At 25.0% G+C, this 19,873-nt stretch overlaps 5 protein-coding genes across 5 annotated transcripts; 2 read left to right on the top strand and 3 right to left on the bottom strand.

Annotated features, from left to right (window-relative positions):
• Positions 1–1,003: 1,003 nt before the first annotated feature.
• On the bottom strand, positions 1,004–2,335 carry DICPUDRAFT_34764 (uncharacterized protein; the record flags this gene model as incomplete). The annotated part of the gene is made up of 1 exon (XM_003288827.1): positions 1,004–2,335. The coding sequence occupies one exon, from the start codon at positions 2,333–2,335 to the stop codon at positions 1,004–1,006; it is 1,332 nt and encodes a 443-aa protein (XP_003288875.1).
• A 904-nt stretch (positions 2,336–3,239) lies between these two features.
• On the bottom strand, positions 3,240–4,155 carry DICPUDRAFT_79660 (uncharacterized protein; the record flags this gene model as incomplete). Its single annotated transcript, XM_003288826.1, has 2 exons — positions 3,240–3,555; positions 3,641–4,155. 2 exons carry the CDS (start codon positions 4,153–4,155, stop codon positions 3,240–3,242), a joined length of 831 nt encoding a protein of 276 aa, XP_003288874.1.
• Positions 4,156–4,531: 376 nt separating this feature from the next.
• On the bottom strand, positions 4,532–13,596 carry DICPUDRAFT_98163 (uncharacterized protein; the record flags this gene model as incomplete). Its single annotated transcript, XM_003288825.1, has 4 exons — positions 4,532–12,333; positions 12,404–12,741; positions 12,818–13,139; positions 13,421–13,596. The coding sequence occupies 4 exons, from the start codon at positions 13,594–13,596 to the stop codon at positions 4,614–4,616; spliced, it is 8,556 nt and encodes a 2,851-aa protein (XP_003288873.1). The 3' UTR covers positions 4,532–4,613.
• A 984-nt stretch (positions 13,597–14,580) lies between these two features.
• On the top strand, positions 14,581–18,197 carry DICPUDRAFT_153177 (uncharacterized protein; the record flags this gene model as incomplete). The annotated part of the gene is made up of 2 exons (XM_003288836.1): positions 14,581–15,662; positions 15,743–18,197. 2 exons carry the CDS (start codon positions 14,581–14,583, stop codon positions 18,195–18,197), a joined length of 3,537 nt encoding a protein of 1,178 aa, XP_003288884.1.
• A 262-nt stretch (positions 18,198–18,459) lies between these two features.
• On the top strand, positions 18,460–19,026 carry DICPUDRAFT_92186 (uncharacterized protein). The gene is made up of 2 exons (XM_003288835.1): positions 18,460–18,488; positions 18,593–19,026. The coding sequence occupies exons 1-2, from the start codon at positions 18,479–18,481 to the stop codon at positions 18,826–18,828; spliced, it is 246 nt and encodes an 81-aa protein (XP_003288883.1). The 5' UTR covers positions 18,460–18,478; the 3' UTR covers positions 18,829–19,026.
• The last annotated feature ends 847 nt before the right edge of the window (positions 19,027–19,873 follow it).

Raw genomic sequence — 19,873 nt, 5'->3', positions numbered from 1 at the left:
AATTTCCTTTTTTTTTTAAGGAAGGTTTTTTTTAAAAAAAAAAAAAAAAAAAAAAAAAAAAAAAAAAAAAAAAAAAAAAAAAAAAAAAAATCATTTATATTCACTACTTCAGGAAGGGGCTTCAATTGGTCACTTGAGATAACAAGCCCAAAAAGGAATATATCAATAATATTACATATAAAATCACAGAAGGTCGCAAATCCGATGGAGAAATAAATATGGATTACAACAACACCAGATTTCACAAATCACACTTCCAATGGAACTATAAAGCAATAGATTTCGACTTAACTAGATGCTTCGCTTATAGAAATGCCATAGCCCTGGTATTTCATCAAGTTTGGATTTGGTTATGTAAAGAACTATACCATGATCAAGAAAATACAATAAAAGAACTCGATTATAAGAATCTAACCTCAAAATGGACTAAGCTAGCTACTTTAGAATACATAAAAGGTTTAAAAAACATCAAAGAAAGACACGCTAAACAACCACAAACAATTAGCAACATCAATGAAGAATATAGAAAATTCAAAAGAAGAATAGCAAGAGGATACTTCATCAGCATCAAATCATTACCAAATATCAACAGTTTAGAATATTTTCTTTAAAAACTTTATAAAAAAATTTAAATAAAATTTTACTGATTAATTTAAAGCATTTGCTTTTAATTATCTTCACTTTTAAAAAAAAAAAAAACTTTAAAAAAAAAAAAAAGAATTCATATTCATTTAGGAATTAAATAAAAAAATACTTATGACTTATTGTATCAGTAAGTATCATATTCACTTTAAAAAAAAAAAAAAAAAGTTACAGTATCCAGTGTGGTAAAACTCATAAAAGTATAAAACACATACCAAAAACAAAACAAATACAATAAAAATATCGATAATATATCATAAAAAATCATCTTTTTTAAAAAAAAAAACTTTTATCATTATATATAATTTTTATAATTTTTTTTTATTTAAAAAGTTATTTAGTATTAAAAGGTAATAAACAATTAATTAAAAATGTTATCAATTGAAAAAAGTTTTGATGTTTTCCCAAAGTTATCTAATTTTTCCATACAATCAATTGGAATTGAAACACCTGTAGTAAAATATTTTTTACCATGTTCTGTAGTAAATGTAATTGTATTAATACCATAACCTGCAAGCGATGGGGTTTTTATTGAGTGAGGAGAAACCTTATCAAATTGAACTGCATCATAATCAAAATTGGTCCAGTTTGTAATACGAGATGAATAAAATGATGGTTTACCAACATATGTGAGTGCCACTTCTTTTTCATCTTGCATATATTTGTACCAGTTTAATGAGTCTTTGAAATCATCTCCATGAATTCCTAATATACTTTTACGGTCTATATTTGCTAAATCGAGAATTGAAGATTCTTTGATTTCCTTTACCTTTAAAATCATTTTACAGTGATGAGCAAAATTTCCAATGGCTTCTTCACCCTTTTCAAGATATTTTCTAACGTTGCAAACATATCTGAGAGTAAAATCATCACTATCTTTTAAAAATTCTGTTAATGTTAAAACTTTTAGTACAATTGCTGATATTATATCATTTGTTGATAAATAGTTTGAATTTTTTGATTTAATTTTATTGATTTCCTCCAAATCAAACTTTAGCCCAATAGTGGTATTGTGGAAAAAATTAATATCAATACTTCCTTCACTTGGTTTTTGGGACATTGTGTAAAATATAAACCCAAAATTTGAATCACCATATTCACGTGCATTAATAATTCCATCAAATTTAACTTTGTTGTTTATAAAATTTTGTGAATCAAATATTTGTGGTTTTAAAAATGTTAAATTTTCACCATCATTTGAATAGATCTGAGATAAAAATTTTAAATAGTAGTAAATACTTGCTTGATCGAAAAATGAATGATTTACAGTATATCCAATACAAAAACCATCATTAAAAATTGTTAATTTAAAAGCAGCCATTACCATACCATTTAAATCCTTGGCAAATCCAAGTTTATATACATCTTTGATTGTTTTTTTGGGTAAAGTATTTTCAAATGTTGCAGATTCCATTGGTTCATTTATATATTCAATTTCTAATTGCTCTTTGGTAGTTGAGTTTATTTTCTTTGTTGAGTTACAGGCCCATATGTTTCCTTTTTTATCAGTGGAGAAATGAGACAATAGGAGATGGAAATAGTTAAAGGAGGAGCTCATTGATCTGATAAATTTCATCAAATCAATTTCACCTTTAAAGAAAAGAGAGCCTCTGGTATACACTGGAGATGAAAAGTATTCTAAAGGACCCAATTGCTTTTCCCAATTATAGTTGTTTGAGAATTGTACAGTCATGTTTTCTTTATTTAGTAAATATTCATTTGGTTCCATTATTTGTTTATTTGTTTATATTTTTACACTTAATTGAATTAATTAATATTTTATTAAAAAATATTTTCTATTTATAACAAAAAAAAAAAAAAAAAAAAAAAAAAAAAAATTAAATTAAATAAAAAATATAAATAACAAAATGAATAAATTAACTGTATTAAATTTAACAATATCGAAAATATGCTTGCATTAAAAATAGATATTAAATGAAGAAAATAAATTTTAAATTTTTCCAATGAATATTATTAATTTATTGAATTTTAAATAATTTTTACAATATTTAAAATTATTATTGATTCACTACTGGATAATTACTGCTTACAATTTTAACAAGGAAATCTAACCCCATCCACCTCGTTTTTTTTTATCTTCCCACTAAAATAAAAAAAAATTAATATGAATATTGTTATTATTTATTTTAACACATGGTGAATTTATTTTTACTCTTATATCTGGAATTGCCTCTATTAAAAATATCTTAATTTATAAAGAAACTATAATAAAATATTTATTTTAAAAAAATATGGGTACAATAATTATAATGGATCTGTTTTTATCTATCATTCTTTTCATTTTATTTGTGTGGGTATCAAAAAAAAAAAAAAAGGTAATTTTACCTTCATTTTTAAATTTTATTTTATGATAAGATTGTTAATTTATTTTTTAAAGGTTAAATATATCTAAATAATTTAATTTTTAATATTATAATTGTTGATATTATTTAAACAAGTTAAAAAAAGATTTTTTTTTTTTTTTTTTTTATTTTATTTTTTCTATATACAAATTTATAAAAAATAACAAATTTTTTACAAATATTATAACTCATATTTTTTTTTTTTTTTTTTTTATAAAATTTTGAAAAATATTGTTATATTTGGTTTTTAACAAGATTATTTGATAAGCTACTTGTTGGTGCTGTTGTTGTTATTTTTGTGGGTAATGGTGATGGTTTATGAGCAAATGAATTTTGATTTTCTAATTGTGATACATAATATGAATAAAAATCATTTACCACATCAAAATTGAATTCTTTTTTAAAATTATTAGAGACCAATGGAATAATATCAGAAACAGACATTGAGTATGACTTAGTAACTTTAGAAATTGATGTCAAGTTCTTTATTTCATTAAAATCTCCAAAATTTGTATTGATATTTAATGAAAATCCCGGTAATTTAAATTCACTTTTTTTGTAAAATTTAAAAAAAAAAAAAAATAAAATTAATAAATGAAAAATAATTATTTTTTTTTTTTAAAAAATATACTTACTTATTAAATATCTTAATGTCTCCAACTATTTGATTATTATTAATAATAATTTGGTCATTTTTTATAATTGAGTCTATTTGTAAATCTTTTAAAGTCTTTTGAACAACATTTTCTAATTTTTTTTTATAGGTAAATTCCTCTATTTTATATTGATTTGAGAATATTGGATATACAGTGAGCTGACCTGGTCCATGCCAACATAAAATTCCATTGTTTCTTTTTTCTACGGTACATACATCGAAACCTAATTTCGATAGTTTTTTAAAACTATTAAAATCATTATTTTTTTGAAGTTTTGATGAAAAAGATAACATTGCCTCTGATAATGCATCAGATTGTTCAATGATATCTTTTTTGGGGAATGTAAACAATGGTGATGAATGCTCCACTAATAAAAGTGTATTTTTAATATCCCCATTAGTTTTTTCTCCTTCGAAAACACCATTTTTTATATCATTAAATCTTGGGTAAGAAATTCTCCCAAGATTTCTTATAAATAAATAATTCTTGATCATTTTTATTATTTTTAAAAAAAAATCTATTTAAAAATTTTATTAAAATTACTATATTAGTTTATAATATTTGGGTATAGAAATAAAAAATAAAAGAGAATAAAAGAATTAAAAAAAAAAAAATACCCACTAATAAAAATAAATTAAAAAAAATAAAAAAAAATAAAAATAAAAAAATAAATATATATTTTTTTAATTGGCATGAGGGGGTTTTCAAAAATTTTTACAACCAAATAATATCCTCCCAATTTTGATTTTTATTATTATAATTAATTTAGTTATTATAATTATTAGATTTGATATTTATTTATAAAGTGTTTGTTCTAAATATCTAGTTTGTCAGTTAGTAATATAATAATTAAAGTAAATTTATAATTTTAGTTTTTTTTTAAATTATTTTTTATTTAAAATTATATTACTATTTATTATTATTTATTATTATTTATTATGATTTATTTTAATTAGTTTGTATTGCTAAGTGATAAATTTTCGAAATTTGTTAAAAATAATTTTGCTTTTTCTGATTGTATTTTACCACAAACATCTTCGGCAAATTGTTTGAGAGCAGACATTGTACTATTTAAAGATTGACGTGATTTATCATTACTTGAACAGCTGTAGAGTTCGATTTGTCTTAGAGCATTGTTTAAAACAAATAGATGGGTATCAATTTCTTTGTCAATGGTGAAAGATTCTAATGATTGAATTGAAACGATAGCGGTAGTTACTTTTTCTTCTAATTCAGTGCAAAGATGATTTACAATTTCTTCATTTGATTTTTCTTGTAAAAATGATTTAATAAAGTTGTATAAATTATCGATTACGCTTGAATTTGTGTTAATTTCAGAGCATATAATATTATTATGGATACAAAATTCAACCAATGATCTCTTTTCTTCTAATTTGAGGTATGTAAAACTGGTTATTAATAATGGAGAGGCAAGTTCTTGATTAAAGGAAAAGATTTCTTTAATAAATTTGGCGAGGTTGATTGAACCCTTAGAGTCATTGTTTGGGGAATTTTGTAATGCTATCAAAACAATTTCAACTAGACCTTTTAAAAATTGTTCTGAAAGACCAAAATCATTAATAAAGGTTGGTCTTGGTTGCTGAGATTGTTGTGGGTAACCATATGATTGTTGTCTTGGATCATCAACTAAATTAATTGAATTTATATTTTGTTGTTGTTGTTGTTGTTGTTGTTGTTGTTGTTGTTGTTGTTGTTGTTGCTGTTGTTGTTGTAAAATGAAATAATTTGTTTTTTTACTGGTCCATTTAAGTAAATATTCACCAAAAGAACTAATTGTTGTTTCTGGTGATTCACTTGAAATGAAATTTAAGAATTTACTTGTTTTTTCGAAGAGAGTTTTGTTGGTTTCAATTATAGCAAATAAAATAGTTTGAAGATATTTGATATCTGATGTAAGATCTTGCATTGGGATGGATAAACCTGATTGTGATGAAGAAGATGATTCAATGCTATCTTCACCAGCAGCATCTGAAGAGTCAATTTGTGGTTGTGGTTGTGTTTGTTGTGGTTGTTGACGAATAGTTGTTAAAATGAAATAAAGTAAATCGACTGTCTTTGGGAGGTAGTTTAATTGATCTGTTAAATCTTTGGTATTGGATAAAAACTTGGAGAATATATGAACACCACCATTGTTAATGAAACAAACTGCTTCTTTCTTTGAAAGGATTAAAAGTTTGACTACTTGTAATGAATGGCTTGGATAATAGAAAAAGTTTGGGAATTGTAAAAAGCCTTCGAGTAATGAAGAGGCACATTTTGGAACACTAGGAATTAATTCTAAAAGTTTGAATAAATAGGTAGCAATATCATTATAATCACCACATTCACATAATAAGAATTTACAAGCCCATTGGAAATTTAGATGGCCAAGAACATACTCTAAAAATGGTTTGCTTTCTTTTGATAAAACATAGAGAATTTCATAGAATGATGGAAGTGACTTTTGATTAAATTGTTTTAAATCCTCTCTTGAAGAGATACTAATGAAATAATCCATTAGTTTGTGAGTAAATTGTTCTTTTAATAAAAGTTGGATATTTTCTTGGTTATCTCTGATGACATCAACAACAAAATGGGTGAGCTCTTGACGATTTCTATCAATTTCGTTTTGTTGGAAAATAATTTCATTCATAAGACTATAAAATTGAGTAGCTGAGATTGTGAAATTCTTTTTACACTCTGGGAGAGCAGTGATGCAATTTCTTAAAAACTTGAAATATAATTCGAATCTAAAGATACCACGGTGATCTTTTTCACGTTTTGCAATCTTTTTAGCATATTTGAGTGTATCTATGGAGAGGAAATAGAAAAAGATATTATGAATAACATCGGGTTTTGGTGTTTGCATTTGAATTCCAGTTATATGAATTAATAGACTATAGGCATCTAAACGTACTTCTGGATGTTCATTACCAATTAACCAACTTGAAGCCCAACGATCGAGATTTCTTTCAAACCACTGTGAAACAAATGGATATTGAATAGCATGTTCTACTAATATCTTGAGGAAAGAAAGAGTTGCACGTGATTTAAAGTTTTCTTCTAAAATATTAATGTATGGAATAATTGCGAGGTCTACACGATCATCTTTATAGATATCGTCGAGAGAAATTAATGGGAGCAAAACTTCTAGTGACATTCTATTGGCATCAAGAGATTCTAAATGATTAATAATAGAACGGGTGGTATCGATATCATTGAAACAAATATAAGAGATAATTTCTTTGATAGAGTTCATCAAGAGTTGATCTTTGATTGCTTTAGAGAAAAAGAGTGGATTATATAAGATTTCCATATCATTTTCGGGCATAACAATTAATTGGGTTGAAACTTGCTCTGGCATATATATTGGTTCACCTGGAGGTACTTGGATAGAATATTTAGTATGACAACTACGAACGAGAATACTAATGGCTTCTAAAGCATAAGTGAATTGAGGAGAGTTATATTTATCACCCATTTTAGTTTTCTTGTGTGGTGGATGTCTTGGAATTGGTGATTCATCTCCCAAAAAGAAATCAATCAATCTTCCAATTACATTTCTTTCGACCAAATATCTTCTTTCTTCATCACCTAAAGTTGCAAACTCTTTGATAAACATAAAGTAATGGGAGAAATGTTTCCAATGAATTGGTGCTTCCTTAATGTATTCTAAGAAACAATCCATAAACTTAAAGATGACAGATTTTGGTTTTCTAAGATCTGAGAAATTTGGATAAACTTCGTCATCTAATACCATTTGGCTTGATGCTTTTTGTTTTCCTTTGGTTGCGATAATTGATGATCCATCACCACTAGAGCCAATGATTTCAACTGAGGCGCCACTATTACCAAGGCCACCAATAGTGCTTAACCCACTTCCATTAATAAATTGTTCTGATGATGCTTCTTCCATAGAGTTATCCTCTTCTAAACCATAATTATTCTTTTCGTAAGGTTGTAAAATTTTAATTACTGATAATAAAAGCTTCATCATTGATTCTCTTGGATCTAAGGTAACACAAGTTAAAAATATTTGTCTAATCCATGAAGAGTCTTGAATAATTGTATTTAAAAGCCAATAACATGCTTCAATATTTCTTTCATAAAGAGAAATTAAATAGTTTACTGTCTCTTGTAATATTTTTTTGTCTTTGGCGTGGAATAAAGTTTCAATTAAAAATCTAGTGCCTAATTCAATTGACTCCATTTGTTGATTAAAGGATATTGATGAATCATTTGATGATTGTAATTGTTGTCTTGATTGAGCCTGTATTTGTTGTTTTTTATCTTCTTCGTCTACGTCGATAACATCTAATGATTTTTCTTTTAATAATTCTTGTGATGAGGTAAAGTCCATTCTGTTTAAACCTTCATCTTCTAATTTTATGATATTTAATAAGAATTGGAAATAATTTGGATCAAAAATATTCTTATCATTAAGGAATTTCATGTTCTTTTTCCATACACTTGAAAACATATCCTTTGGCACTAGTTTTGAAGCATTTGATGGGCTAATGGTTTCATATTTCTTTGTTAATTCACCAGAAATAAAACTACGTTCATAAAAGAGCATATAGGCATTATTGACTCTTGGTCCAGAACGGAAATTTGATTTACCTTGTTCCATTTGATCATAACCACCAAAACATGCTTTTGAAATTTCTTCTGGATTGAATACTTCAGTAGCTTGATCATTGAAAAGGATCCATCTACGTGGTTCACCATCATTAAGTGGCTCACGTTCTTTAATATATGAATAGTAATGACCTGAATCAGCAGTGCCAGTATGAACTAAAATACCAGCCAACTCGTATTGATAGTATTGTGGTGGGTGTAGTGGAGCATATTCTGGGATTGGTTCACCTTTTTCTTTGGCTTTCTCTACTGCTTCTTTTCTTTCCAAGTATTCTTTGGTGTATGGTTCCATGTCGATAGTCATTGGGAAACGAAGTGCATCATTTAATTTAGTTCTTTTCATGAGATCTAAATCAAATTCGAATCTCTTGTTGTGAATAATTAAAGTATTTGGAAGATTCTTGATACATCTTCTCATGAGGGCTTTAACTTTTTGAGAACAATTGCTACAGAAATATTTATTATCACCATCCAAAGTTTCACTTTCAACAAAAAGTTGAAGAGATTCTTGAATTTCCTTTTTGTTCTTTACTTCGACACTAATTGTATAGAATGGCTCTTCACGTTCAGATACATGATTACACTCTTGGGAGATGAATTGGTTAACGCTACTACCACCAAAAAAGTCTTGTAAAAGTTTCTCTTGAGTTGAACCTTTTAATTGGTTTTCTAATTTGTCGAAAAGCATATTGAAAAATTCATCAGCATCCATTTGAATTGAAGTGTTGATTGGTTGACCATCATATTTATAAGCTAAACAGAAATCTTTTGGATCGTGTGATTTCTTTTCAGACTCTTGGAGATTTGCAAAAATAATTTTCAATTGATACAAAAGACTTTCTTGTTGATCTTGTGGAGTTAATGATTTCTCTTCTGATTGAATAATATTATAACGGAATCCTGGAATCATAAAAAGTTGTTGCATTAATGAGTTGATATAACAAGTAGCACCCAAGTTTTTAAGACCAACATAGCCACAAGTAGATTTTTCATTACCAGCGGGATAGTAACTCCAAAGACTACGTTTCTCTTCTGGTTTATGATGATCCATTAAAAGGGTGGTGATCTCTTTTAAGTTTTCTGGACAACCTTTGGCCAACTCTAAAAGTACAGCAAAGCAAACATCTCTACTGTCTCTAGTTTTACATTTTGGTGGGCAAGTTGGTCCATGGTTTTCGGCAGTTGCAATGTTGAAAAGGCATTCGTGGAATATTTCTTTAACTAAGCCACCCTCTTGACCAGCCATAAGTTTAAAGTCATTATTATTTTCAATGAGAATTTTAACAAGATTTAAAAGACCCATTAAAAGAACATCAGATTGGTAAATTGCTGTACTTTCAACTATTGGTTGAGTTTTAATCATTTGAATTAATGTGCCAAGTAAATCGGAGAAACGATCAGAGCCCTCTTGAGAGCAAGTATCTTGTAATAGTGAACATAATACTTCAAAGAATTGTTGACAGCTTGATGAACGACGATCTTGTTCGATTGTGGTATAAAGTAATTTAAGGAATTGTTCTAAAAAGTATGGCTTAGTTTTAGATGGATTGATAGATTTACAAATTTCATTGATGCCATTGGTAGCTTTGTCACGGATAAAGGTATCTTTTGATAATAAACAAATTAAAGAAATCCAATTTAAGATATCTTTATTTTGAGTAAATGAGTCAAATAAAGCTTCACTGTTTCTAAGGATAGCAACAATGAGACCAATTAAATGTGATACAACCATAGCATCTTCAGTTTCGTGAGTTGAAAGATTTTCTTCGTGGATTGTTGGTTCGACTTGATTCCAAGTTAATGCAATTAAACGATGTAATAATTCATTTGGATTAACATACTTTTGAATACTTTCAGCAGAAAAGTTATCAATTTCTAAAATATTATAAATGATTCTTAATAAGACTGATAAGCAAATATTTCTCTTATTACCACGTGAAACATTTTGAAGATCTGAGGTCATTAAAATTTTAATTAAATGGGCTGCTCCACCTTGGCTAATAAAGTCATGTTTCCATTGGTTTGGAATATTATTTTGTATTTGATCGAATGACGATGGAACAATTAATGCCTCAATAATTAATAAGCTGTATAATAAACGGTATGATGAGTTTGGATCAAATAAACTATCCCAATTCTTTATAATATTTGATGCTTCACCTTCGGCTACTGGTGATATATTTTGGATATCTAATAAAATTTGTCTGTTGGCTGGTAATAACATTAAAAGATCCCAAACATCTTGAGCAATTGATTGAATATTTAATAAATTGAATAACAAAGAAAAATGGTTTTGATCAAAATCTAAATTAATTGTAGAAACGATGTTACACTTTGATTCGGAAGTCTCTTGGAACAATATTGTATCACCATTTGTTACACGGATGTCTTCTAAAGTTTCAAAATCTTCAAAGTAGTGTTTAGCTTGGAAAGTTAATGATATACATGAGGAGTTATCTTTTCCAAGCTTGTGAGCAATAATATCCTTTATAGTTTTAATTGACTCACTACTCTTAACTTCTAATCTGAATGAATGTTTTTGATTTTTAACTTGAATTTGAATTAAAGGCGAAAAGAGTCTCTTGAAGCTGCCTGGAATTCTTGAACCAAAATCTTCGAGATATCTTTTAATTAAAGATAAACAACGTTGAACCAATAACTCTTGATCTAAGGAAGTGCCATTATTTTGAATAGGAACAGTTGAAAGTTTATGCATACAGGTATTTAAAAATTCTTTTGGGTTTTTAAATTCTTTATATTGTTCAATTAAAAATGTACAAGCAGCTCTACCAACCTCTTCATTTCTAGCTTCGATTAGGACTCTCCATAAATCATCTAAGCCGACAATTGTAGTTTGTTGCTGTTGATTATTATTATTATTATTATTATTATTATATTGATTATTATTATTATTTTGTTTAATTAAATTCATACAAAAAGTATAAAAATTGAAACCTGATAAATCTAAATCATTAAATGGAAGTAAATGAAACTTTTCCATAAAATGATAAACTTGTTCATCGTCAAATTGTAAATACTCGACTGTCCAATTGAAAAAGGTTGATCTATCTTGAATGGAAATTGGTGAAACCACAAAGATATCCCAGAGAACATCAACATGCTTTTGGCTCATTTGAATTGGTGATTTTTCATAGATAAAACGTATAAAATTTAAAGAGTCATGAATTTGACTGAAATTTGGATAACGGCCAGTGAAAATGATTTCGTCACAAGTTAGTGGGATGACAGAGGCAGTATTATCTAAGTTCATTACTTGGCTATATTTCTCTTTGAGGATATCGAGGCATATTCTGTTATAATAGACTAAATGGTTGTATAAAAGCTCGACCAAGTGGTAAGTATTGTCAATTTGTTCGATGATTTGAGACATTTCATTTTCATTGTTGTCATTATTGTTATTGTTCATCATCATCATACCACCCATTTGATTTCTCTTTTTTCTTTCGGCTAAGCTACCAATTAAATGATAAAGCAAACGAAGAGAAAGAATGACTGAATGATGATCCTCGATGTTCTTTATACATTTCTTTAAGTACTCGACTCTTTGACGTGGGAAATAGTGAATGGAATCTTGAAGAATATTGAGTGACATTTCTGAAAGCTCTAAATTTATATCACATTCGTCTTGAATTAAATTCCAAAATATTTCCAAACCCTTTGGTATATAATCAGCATCTGATGATATTCTTTGTGTAAGTGAACGCACTAAGTGTAATGTTTGTACAGTATAATGGCTAAATGGAATTAATTGAATTTTTTCAAAAAGATAATCTACATCTTCTGGAGGGAGGAGCGGTGCGATACTACCAATAGTTTCATAAATTGCATTTTCAATAGTTTCGTGTTTGCCTTCACTTGCATTCCATATTAAATCTAAATACTTTCTATCAAATGCCTTTTGCTCTGCAATAAATTTTAAAATATCTGTACATTTTTGTAATAATTGAATATGCATAGTTTCACCATATAGTAATTCAATAACATTATTTTCTTTTAACCATTCTACGATTTTACTAATTTAAGAAAAAAAATAATTAATATTTTATGTAATTTAATAAAATAAAATAAAAAAATAAAGCTTACTTTGGTGGGACATAATGATGTAGTTGTCTTGGCAATGGACTTTCAGATTTACAAAATCTAATAATATCATTTAAACCAGCGTTTCTTTGGAAAAGGGATGGTGATTTAAAGCACTTTAATGATACTTGTAATCCATTATTATGAATCAATTCTTGAAGATTGGTAGTATCTGCATTAATATTATTTACAATACCATATAAATGTTTTATAATTAAATCTAAATCTTTTTTATTTTCATTCTTAAATTCTTCATCAGTGGCACTAAAAATTCTATCAAAAACCAATTTAACCAATATATTAATTTGAGATAAATCGATTTTTTCAACCTTTTTTGATAACTATAAAATAAAATAATTAGTATTTGAATTATATCATTTATTATTATTATTATTATTTTATTATGATTAAAATTACTTTTTTAATAGTATTAACAAATTTTTTAATATTTTCAAAAGAATATTTAGTATCTTTAACCCTGTTAATTAAATGCATTAAGCCATCTCTACTATAAAAATCAATAGCTTCATGAGTTGCAAGTTTATTTGGTAAATCGTTTTCATTGTCTTGATATCTGTATTCACGATATTGCGATGTTTTTGGTGAAAAAATTAAATTTAGAGTTTTAAGGTTCTCTGTGGAAAAATCTTCTGTCTCTAATTTATTTAATATGATGGAAATAATAACTTTGAATAATTGATCGACCTTTGAAATGAAATCTTGATTATGAAATTGATTTCTGTGTATTAATTAAAAAGAAAAGGGTTTTTTATTTTTTTTTTTTTTTGAAAATATATTAAAATTTTTTTTTGAATTTTTTTTGAATTTTTTAATTTTATTTTTTTTGGAGAAAAAAAAAAGAAATAAAATAAAGTTAAAGTTAGTTTATACTTTGAAAAAATAGTAGAGTTATATAAAATACTGATTATTGTTGATTTATATATTTATATATTTATCAATAAATTTATTTTATTTATTTATTTTCGAATTTAATATTATAAATGTATATTTTGTACTTACACTCTGAACCAAAGAACTTCAATGAATTCTGAAAACCTTTCGAAATTATGAATAAAATTGTCATCATTCTTTAATTGCTCAAAAAGGAAATCCACAACCTTTATTGAATCCTTATATTCATTGTTAGCCTTTAAATAATCAACAAAATGTCGAATGTCTCTTTCTCTTTCTGTCATTATACTATTATATTATATGGATTTACAATTGTTTATTTTTAAATTCCCTAACCTTTTTTTTTTTTTTTTTGTAACTTTATTTATTATTAATTAAATAATTAATTATTTGATTGGTGAAGTGATGGTGTGATGTGATATGATATTATTGAAAATAAGTAAATAAAGTGATTGTATAAGATTGAATGTGTAGGTGTGAATATTTATATCTACTATGATATAATGTTTGTGTTTGTAATATATTAATTATATATTTAAAAAATAAAAATAAAAAAAATAATAAAAAAATTTAATTAAAAAAATATACACAAACATAAAATTAAAAAAAAAAATAAAAATTTTTTAAAAAAATTTTAAAAAAAAATTTAAAAAAAAAATTTAATTAAAAAAATAAAAAAAAATTAATTTTTTAAAAAAATAATAAAAAAAAAATATATATATAATATCTCTTTATTTATTATTTTATTTTAAATTCAAATTTCTTATAAATACAAATATATATTTATTTTTCCTTTCTTTATTAAATTCAACATCCTTCTATTTCTTTTATTTTATTTTATTTTTAAATTTACTCATTTTGATACAAATAATAAATAATAAGAATTATAGTAAATAACAAAAAAAAGAAAAAGATAATTCTTTAATGAAATAAATTATTTGGTTTTTTTTTTTTTTTTTTTTTTTTTTTTTTTTTTTAAATTTCCCCCTTTGGGACCAATTATTAAATATTAGGAATTTTGTGAAAAACCAAAAAAAAAAAAAAGTGATTTTTTTATGGAAAAAAAAAATTGGGGTTTTTTTTTTTTTTTTTTTTTTTTTTTTTTTTTTTAAATTTATTTTTTATTTAAATTTTAAAATTTTTTTTTTTAATTTATTTTCTAATTTTTTTCAAATACTTAATATCTAAAATTTTTTATATTATGATAAACAATACTTAATAATTTTAATTTTATTTGTTATAAAAAACATAAAAAACAAATCATTAAAATGATAAATTCTTTAAAAAAATTATCAAATAGGCTTTCAATATATAACAACAATAATAATAATAATAATATTAATATTAACAAAGATGATATAAATAGAAGCAATGTTGGGTTTTTAGTAGTGTCATTATTATTTTGGTGTTTTTCAGAAAACGATTTAAAGTTGAGAGAGGTTAATAACTTTTTAAAATCCACTTTTGATTTTTATCATTTATCAAACTATCAAATTAATCAATTGTATGAAACCCATTCACAGCTAAATTATTTATATCAAAAACAACAACAAAAACAACAGCAAATAAATATAAGAAATAAATTAAATAATAAAAATAATGATAATAGTAATAATACCAAAAACCTCAACGAACAACAACCACAACAATCAATATTGGATTTTAACTATGACTTTGAATTATATAATAAACAATTTATAAATGAACTATCAACAACAAAAGAAGGTATAGCAATTTTAAGTGATTTAGAGCAATATTGTAGTATATTAAAAAAAGAATTGCAAAATTTTTTAGATGTTTTGGAGTCAAACCAAGAAAGAGAAAGATCTAAATCGAACAATCAAGAGGAACAATTAAATAATAGCTATGATCAAAAATTTGAAAACTATATTGATGAGCTGGGCGAAACATTTCAAAAAAAAATATCCACATCACTAAATCAATTGGTTTCATTATTTCCAAAGGATAATCTAACAGGTATGATGAGTGAAGCTATAGAATCTTTCATTTTAATTCATATTTTTGGTCAAATATTCCCGATCAATAAAAGCAAAGATGATCAACTAAAAAGAATTATAGCATTCACAAGAGATACCCAACCAATTTTAAACCACATCGATGTAAAACCTCAAGTTTTAGAATCAATTAATTGGGATGCAGCCATTACCGATCTCTCCACAATAAACCTTCACGAAAACCCAAGAGATAAAATAATGTGTATTCTTCGTGCATGTAGACATATCTCCAAGGGCTTGTCAAAGTATGGATCTTTTGGTGCCGATGAATTTATTGGTTACTTGATTTATTTAACCATTAAAACCAACCCTTCGTATTTATATTCAAATTTAAAGTATGTATTTTATAATTTTTTATCTTAAAATCTATTTTTTTTTAATTTTAATTTAACCAAATTATTTTGTTAATTTTTAGATTTATTGAATTATTCAGAGCAGGTGACTTAATGGTATCAGAAGAAGGCTACTATTTCATCTCATTAAAAATGGCAACGGATTACATCGAATCAAAATTTAAAGATTTATATTTAAATTCAGATTATGATAAAGATTTAAAAAAAGAAGGAAATAAAGATTCAATATTAAATAATAATAATGACAACAATAATAATAATAATAATTGTAGTAATAATAATAATATAAACAATGATATAAATATTAACAACTCCATCCCAAACAATAATATAAATAATAATAGTATAATTAATAATTTAGAAAAGAATATATTTAATTCCTCAATATTAGAAGAAGAAATTATTTCCGACCCATTATTAAATAATAATGATCAAGATAAGGACGAATACCAGTATGAAGTCGATGATAGTGATGAACCATTAATTCAAGATATTTTAGAAAACTCTGATGAGATATTATCAAACATTACATCTTTGGCAATTACTAATGGTTATAATGCATTTGTTAGATCTGCTTTAAAAAGATTTGCTTTAAAACTACACCCATCAACACTTGGTTTAAAATTATTGTTATTAGAGAATACTCTTAGCCAAAAACTTTTACAAGAACTTCAACAACAAGAACAGCAAGAACAAGAGCATCAACACAGTAAAGATAAAGATAAATCCAAAGATAGCAATCAATCAATTATTAAAAAGAATATCATTAATGTCTTTGAAAGAACAAGGTCAAATAATAGAGCACTAAAAATTGCATTGGCAACTATTGCTGGTGGTGGTTTATTGGCAGTGGGTGGTTTAGTGGCGGCACCCTTAATTGGTGCCGCATTGCACGGTGCAATTGGTATGGGTATACTATCAGCAATTTCAATGACTGGTTTAACTGGTACTACCGTATCTACCATATTATTTGGTGCTACTGGTGCTACAATCTCGGCCACTAGAATGACAAAGCATACCTCAGGTCTAAATGAGTTTGAATTTAGAAAAGTCAATGGGTCATTTGGTTTAAATGTTGTGATTGGTGCATTAGGTTGGGTTCAAGAAAAAACTGGTAATGAAGATTTGTCTCGTTGGGAATCAAATTTATTCTCTGGTATACTGTGCTTGGGCGAAGTTTATTCAATTAAATGGGAAACATCACTATTATACTCACTCTACAAATCACTGCATGAATACAAGTTAAAGGTCGAAGATAATTCTACTTTTAATAAGTTTGCAATTAAGATGATGCATGATGCAATTTTACCATCAGCATCTCTTTTAGAAGCAGGTTCTATTATCAGTACAAATTGGGGTAAAGTTAAAGATAGAGCACAAAAAGCTGGTAAGCTATTAGCAGAAGAAATTTTAACAAACAAATCATTTGGAAGTCGTCCGATAACTTTGGTTGGTATTTCAATGGGTGCTAGAATTATTTACTATTGTCTCTGCTCCCTAATAGAACAAAAAGCATATGGTGTGGTCGAAAATGTACTCTTTATAGGCGGTTGTTGTCCTAATGATAGTAAAAAATGGAAGAAAATAAGGAAAATTGTGTCTGGTAGAGTTGTAAATTGTTATTCACCAAATGATATATTATTAAAATATTTTTATGAAGCAAATAACCTAACCGATGAAGGTGGATCACTTGATGCCATTGGATACTCACCAATTAAAAAAAGCCAACCAACTATCAATATTAATAATAGTAATATAAATAATAGCAATAATAGTAATAATAGTACTAATATTAGTAATAGTAATAATACGAATATATTTCCATTTAAATTTAAATTTAATAATCATTCAAAAGATGATAGTTTAAAAGAATCAAATAATAAAACAACCTCAACTACAACCACAACTAAAGCAACAGAAAAAATCAATATAGTATCACTAAAAGCTGAATCATCATTCAAAATTAATAAAAAGAATTTAAAGGATAACGAACTAAAGGAATTAAACAACAAATACTATTTAGATTTAATTGAAGATGTTGATGTCAGCTCAATTATAACATCACATTTAGATTACCAAAAAGATCAGGTTCAGAGAATTATATTCTCTCATGTTAACATAGATTCAGTTGAACAGTGCCCCAATATATTAATGACATCACCAAATACAATATTATTTTTAGAAGAATCAATGAAGAAACAAAAAGAAGAAATTGAAGAGTTACAAAAGAAAAATCAAAAGAAAAAGCAATTTAAAAAAACAAATAGTAAATTTAATTTTAATGGAGAAGATGAAAATAGTGAAGATGGTATCGAAAATAGTAATGACAATAAAAAAGATGATGATAATAAAGAAGAAAATAAAAACAACAACAATAACAATAAAAATGGCATTAACAATAACAATAAAAATGTGGACATAAAAAAAAACCATGGAATCAGTAATATTGAAATGTCTCCAATAATTGATGAAGAAATTACTATTGATAATGTCGCACTTAAAGATATTAAATTTTAAAAAAAAAAAATAAAAAAAAAAAATAAAAAATAATATAACAAAAACAAATTAACGATATTAAATATTTTTGATTATTTAATATCCAAATCTCAAAATATATTTTATAACGACGTTATATATTATAATATTTTTCCCAAATATATTATTTTTTTATTTTATTTTTTTTTTTTTTTTTTTTTTAAAAATTTCTTTTTTTTTTTTTTTAAATTTTTTAAAAAAATTTTTTAAAATTTTCTTTTTTTTTTTCTTCACACTATATTTACATTACACAACTAATCAAAATGCCATCAGGTAATTATAAATATAGAACAATTGGAAAATAAAAAAAGAAATATACTAATCATATTTTCTATTTTGTTATTTTCTTCTTTATATAAAAATATTCTATTTTATAGGAAACGGTGCTAGAGCTCAACAAAAAAGAGAAAGAAATATTAAAAGACAAGAAGGTGCAGGTGGTGGTAAAAGTCAATTAAAAGCTAATGAAGCTGCCAAAACTACTATTTGTAACATTTGTAGAACCAGTTTCTTATGTACTGCCAAAGAAAGTGAACTCAAAATTCACTCTGAAAACAAACACCCAAAGAATAAATTCGAAGAATGTTTCCCAGGTTTTGTTGGCAAAGCTTAAATTAATTTAGATTTCAACTATACATTATACAAAAAAACAGCAAACCAAATACAATAACATAACAATACAATAACAACACAAATTTATAATATTATATATTGGAAGATATATGTAGTATAATTCCCCACCCATAACCAACAGCAATCCAAGTTTCTTTTCATATACATATATTTTAAGAATAAAATGTACATATTTTAGAAAAAAAAAAAACAAAAAAAGAGTAGTTATTTTATTTAAATATTATTTTGGAATTGTATAATTTATATTTTTAAAATATTGGATATATTTAAATTTCTGATCAATTATATATATATTTTAATTTAATCAATTACTACAACCATTATTTCTATAAATATAAATATAAATATAAATATAAATATTTATAATATGTTCATTTATGATACTTTTATAACGATATAAATGATGTTAATAAAAACAAGTTTTTGATTTTGTTTTATTATCTTAATTTTTATTTATTTTCTATCATTTGGTTGTACTAAAGTATTAATAGATTCAATATAATAATCAATATTTTATAATAAAGAAATATAATTCAATTTTAATTTTTTATTTGTTTTTTATTTAAGTATTGTCTAAACACAATGATAAATATAGAAAAAAAAAAAAAAGTAACAACAAATTAATGCAATCAAATTAATCCATCATAAAAAAAAATAAAATATTATAAAAAAGAAAAATAAAAATATAAATTTTGGTAATAAAATTGATTATTATAATAATTTGTATATTAAAAACTCAATTAAATTTAATCATAAAAATATAATTCTATTTACGGATTATTATTAATAAATAAAGAATAGATTTAATCATTTAAAACAAAATTATTTTACCATTAATAAAAAAGAAAAAAGAAATTTTAAAAATTTTATGTTTATTTTTATCTATTTAAAATATATATGTAATTATTAATTTATTGGTGTGTGTAAGCGTGCTTACCTTTTTAGTTTATAAGAGTTTAAATTTATAATATTATATTAAAGGATTCATTGATTCAATCAAAATTATTTTAGTAATAGTATATATA

The sequence above is a fragment of the Dictyostelium purpureum genome (genome assembly GCF_000190715.1).
Source record: "Dictyostelium purpureum unplaced genomic scaffold DICPUscaffold_151, whole genome shotgun sequence".
Lineage (NCBI taxonomy): Eukaryota > Evosea > Eumycetozoa > Dictyosteliales > Dictyosteliaceae > Dictyostelium > Dictyostelium purpureum.
This window is presented reverse-complemented; position numbering and strand designations above follow the sequence as displayed.